Source organism: Gavialis gangeticus, unplaced genomic scaffold, assembly GCF_001723915.1.
Source record: "Gavialis gangeticus isolate Ggan-Ray unplaced genomic scaffold, GavGan_comp1, whole genome shotgun sequence".
NCBI classification, from domain to species: domain Eukaryota; kingdom Metazoa; phylum Chordata; order Crocodylia; family Gavialidae; genus Gavialis; species Gavialis gangeticus.
The window spans coordinates 54,635,164-54,639,995 of record NW_017729025.1 but is presented as its reverse complement, the minus strand read 5'-3'; the positions used below and the strand labels follow the sequence as shown (position 1 = coordinate 54,639,995).

The following is a 4,832-nucleotide window of genomic DNA, read 5'->3' as shown; positions in this document are numbered from 1 at the left end:
TCCCAGTGGCCAAAGCGCACGTACTAAGGTTAATCTAGGTCTGGCCAGACATGCAACTGAGTACTTTACTTAAGGTTTCAGTAAGGATGGTACTACTGACTTTGGGACAAAGGCAAGATGGATAATGGAAGCAAGATTATGGATATAGAATGTACCATAATCAAGGTGGGAGCCAAACTTGAAGGTGCTTTATACGTTCAAGCTGAGGATCTGATTGTTGCTAGACTGTCCTACAGAAAACTTTGATTTGTGTAGGCTGATGTGAAGTTACTGTAACTCTTTCTTCTGCCCTTTGTTCATCTTCCTCCCCATTCTGCTTTTCTTTCTATTTTGTGTTCCAGCAACTTTACCTGTCCACATGGATGCAGCAGATTCAGCCCTGCCGGCAACACAGTCCCAGAGGTCCCAGAGTTCTGACTGGACGGGTAGGACCCAGGCAGCTGAGAGAACCACTGCCATGGCCTCTGCTAACTTTTTTAAAACGCCGCAAGAGAAGAGCCCTGGATACAGTTAGATGAAGGCATCTCTCCTCATAAGAGCCTGTTTGAACTCTGAAATGTTGTACTTTGACATATGTCAACATCCAAACATCTTGTTTGGCAATAACCATGTCTTCAGTGTTGGTGTGTGATACGCATTGTCATTCAGACTGAGCTGCGTGCCCCACATCCCCAAAACACGTTTGTGAATCAGTGTAAAAAGTAACTGTTGATGTTGGGACTGTGGCAGCTTTTTAAAATGTTCCTGCTATTGCTGTGAGTATTTATTACGCACTCATCTCCCATCCAGCATCTATTAGCATCTGCTGGGGTATGTACAGAACCTTTTGGTTTCACAGATGTTGAACTTTCTTGTGCAGCTGGTTACTCCTGGGGGCATATTATTTGTTGCTGTATTCAGCATTTTTCAAGAGAATCCCACTTCAGGTCTGGGGAGGTAAAACTGTCTCCGGCAAGGACAGAAATAAAGGCCAGCAAGGATCCATGGTCAGAGGGGAAGAGGAGGGAGACAGAGAATGCAAACCAGGTTTGAAGTGTGCAGCTTGAATTCTGGATTAATAAAATGTCCAGAAGCCTCTTGCTAATGGACTTGAGTTAGGATGGCTCTAGTGAAGCAGATGTATGGTTATCCATTCAGAAGTCCTCTTGGCTTACAAGCAGCATGGCTTTTCAGAGCTGTTACTCTCCCATGTGTGGAGTGTGTTTAGTCTTGCCTCAGTATTGTATATTCTTCCTCATATCTCCTGCTGGACAAGAGATTGGCAGAACTCATTAGACATAAATGAGCAGGCTAGTGTTATGAGCGGGATCAAGTGGCTGTAAAATGTCCTGTAAGAAATGCGTCCATGGGAAGTGACAGAGGAAATGCTAGTCTACCTTTAGTGGATGCTCATTTTCAGAAGCTGCTGCAAGCATCCCCCAGGACACTTGAAGTCAAAGTCCAGGTGCCATTGTACTTACTGAAAGCCATTTAAAGTATTGGTTGAGTTCAAAACACTCTCTCTGTAGAGACTGGACCATTTCTTGTGTCTCATTCTTCCTACTTTCTTCAGAAAGTACTGTTTTGCAGTGCATATTGGGAGGGTCTCTCTGTCTGTACTTGATTGTAGTCCATTCTGCAATATATATAGGAGGAGGGTTCCCTCTATCTCTGATAGTATTTCACTTTGCAGTATTTATAGGAGGGATCCTCTTCTTCCCACATCTCTTTCCCTTTATCCCTAACTGCCCTCTGCCTTCCAGTGTAGATGGGGGATTTTTCCCTCTTTCTCATTTCCTATATCTCTGAGCACGCTCGGCTTGTTTCTGCATCTTTTGAATGACCTGTCTGCAGCTTCACTTTGCTTTATTTGATAATATGCCTGTATAGCATATACAAAGGGGCTATTACAGGCTCGCTTGACAGCCCAAGTAGTTCTGTAGGCTCTTGAACATTTTCACATTGGTGGCACTTGTCAGGATGCACCCTTCTACTTGTTGGGTGGGTGGAGCTTCAGACAGGACCCTCTATTTAAGTATGTAAATAAGCTTTAAATGTAAGGGTACAGGGAGCACTTGTATGTGTAGATTATGGATTTGCATGTTTCACTTGCTTTGCAGTACTCTGCTCTCAGTATCCTATAAATCAGTTCACTGAGGGGTAGGTTTGATTGTGAACCTATAAGACAATGTTTTAATCACTTTTAATTTTTTTGTGGGGGGGATTAAAATGTTAAATGGCCAACTCTAAAACCACATAAATCTCCATATTTTACATAACACAAAAATAAATTATAGAGTCAAACAACAATCTAAATCACTGACAAAATCAATTATATTACAGAGGCATTGTCTAGATTTGCTCCATAGATGCCTGGTTATTCTTGAGGGGAGGCCCAAATTGGATTTGTATTTTGCAGTCCAAGCAAGCTGTCAGTTTTGTCCATATACAAATCTTTCTCAAAATGTCATAGCTTTTTCTGATGCATATTGCAAATGAATTAGGACAGGGAAAGCCTTTTTCCCCTGCTAAAGGAGTACAGAGGTGAAAGATTAGTTTGGATTATCTATGAGAGAACTGAAGGGCTTTGCGGGGAGAGAAATACTCATGTTTTAAGTTAGCGTTTTTACATAGCTTCATTTTGCATCAGTACCAGCCTTATTTGTGATTCTTAACAAATGATAAGTTCCTAGGAAAATAGGGCTAGAAGGGACCTAATGAGGTCATTTAGCTCGGTTCCCTGCTCAAGGCAGGAGCATTGCTGACTCAACGATCTCAGCCAAGTGTCTGTCCAACCTACCCTTGAAAATTTCCAAGGATGGTGATTTCACAACTTTAAGTATCCTGTTCTGGTGCCTGAACATCCTCATAGTCAAATGTCCTTGAAATCTCCAACCTAAATTTTTCTGTACTGCAGCTTCAGTCCTTAAAGTTCAGCCAGTTCTGCTAGACTCTTTTTCCCCTCAGACTTGCCTCCCAGGGGATCCTGCCCACCAATTCCCTGAGTTTGTTGAAGTCTGCTTTATTGAAGACCAGGGTCTGTCTTCTGCTGTTCTCCTTCCTTCCCCCTTTTAGGATCATTTCATGTTCACTGTCATCCAAGTTGCATTCCGCCTTAACTTTCTCAACCAATTCCTCCTTGTTTGTGACCAGTAACTCCAGAATAGTTTCCCCCTCTATCTGGCTTCTCTACCGTCTACCTTTCTACTACCTGTATCGAAAAGGTATCTCCAGTAAACTCCAGGAATTGATGATAACTCTTTATTAATAATAAAGCCTTTTATTGTTTGGGAGCAAAATAGGCTTCTAACTTGATTCTTAGTCTTGGAAGCCATTATTATAGTAGAAAGGTCCATAAGAAATTGTGTTTGCTTAATACAAAGGGGAGCAGAGCTAGGGGCTTTATATTGAAGAGTGAGGCAGGTGTGATCATTGGGAATCTGACAGATAAGACACACAGCTGCCTCTCTGTTAGTAATGCAGTGACAGGTTGCAGGTGCACTGGAATAGGTGGAGTTGTCACATGGTACCATATTTCAGTCATGGTGCCTACATAATTTTTTAAAGGTTTGTTTCCATGAATGTGTGCATGCATACTTTTTAGAACAAGCTGAAAGTGTGTCCATGGCTGCCTCCTGAAGTAAAGTGAGATCAGTGATTTTGGTACTATTTGGCTATCTTCTTGGGCCTTCATCATAGTGATGAACACCTTTAGAGCAACCCAGGGTGGCTGATCTGCCTAAAAGCTCACTCTGGGGAAAGAATGGCCGAATTTGGATTATTTAGTGTAGAAAAGATAAAACTGAGGAAAGACTTGATGACGGTCTTCTTCAAATACAAAAAGAGCTGTTTAAAAAGGAGATAGACATAATGGATAATTAGTTTCTTCAGGGGACAGGACAAGGAGTAATATATTTAAATTGCAACAAGGGAGATTTAGGTTGGATATTAGGAAGAAGTTTCTCACTATGAGGGTAGCTAAACACTGGAGTGGATTACCTAGACGGAGATGTATTCTCTCTGGAATTCTCTTATGTGCCGGCTATACGGACATGTTCCTGGCTGAGATGGATGAATCCTGTTGTGTGCTTGGAGGGCTGGACTAGATAACCTTTTAAGGTCCCTTCCAGTCCTACTTTTCTTTGGTTCCTAAAAACAGGAAAATGCTTAGAAACAGTTTATTTCAGGAATGTGTATTCATAAAAGGCATCATCTAGTTGAGGCTTAGCAGTGGTGCATAGGATGTCTATTTGTTAGGTTACTGATTAGATTTCATCCAAGGCACTAGTAATCAAACAAATGGCCATTTTTCCAGTCTTTGGTAGCTTTTATGAAGATCACTCATGATCTTGTTCTGTTCTTAATTGTCCTGCAAATACGTGTCCCTTGTTGAATGCTACCAGTATGCTTGGTTGTGTACGAAATGCACTGGGCTGACATCTCCTATCTAGTAGAGTTTACAGTTTAAACTAGAAAAAGACTGTATATTAAAACAAAAACATACAATTTCCATTGGTAGTAATTACTACTAGGATTAACAGCCTCAGAGGATTCAAAAGATTGATTGAGGGGTGGGGAATGGGTTGTACACTGGGAATAACATTACTGACTGGCCTTCACCCGGTGTATATGAAAACGGATCTAGATCCTCTGTGTTATTTTTCCAAGTAGAGTTTAATTTTCTTCCCATGTTTTTAACTTCTACTTGATATTTTTTTCTCTCTTTCCTTTGTACCTGAACTCCCATTTCATATCTCATGGGTTATCTCTTCCCATTTCCAAACATTAATGAAGACATTAAATAAGGCTGGACGTTGCAGTCGTGCGTGTGGCTTTGCATTGAACTTCTTGCC

The 4,832-nt window shown here is 41.3% G+C and overlaps 1 protein-coding gene across 6 annotated transcripts in view; it reads left to right on the top strand.

The window, feature by feature from the left end:
• Positions 1-4,577, top strand: part of GPATCH2L (G-patch domain containing 2 like) — a 54,958-nt gene extending 50,381 nt beyond the window's left edge. For 5 of the 6 annotated variants that reach the window (XM_019518774.1, XM_019518768.1, XM_019518772.1 and 2 more), the window contains one exon: positions 342-4,577. In XM_019518774.1, the coding sequence (XP_019374319.1) occupies positions 342-514 (173 nt within the window). In that variant the 3' untranslated portion in view covers positions 515-4,577. The remainder of the gene's footprint in view (positions 1-341) is intronic. The other variant, XM_019518775.1, reaches the window with a different exon arrangement.
• The last annotated feature ends 255 nt before the right edge of the window (positions 4,578-4,832 follow it).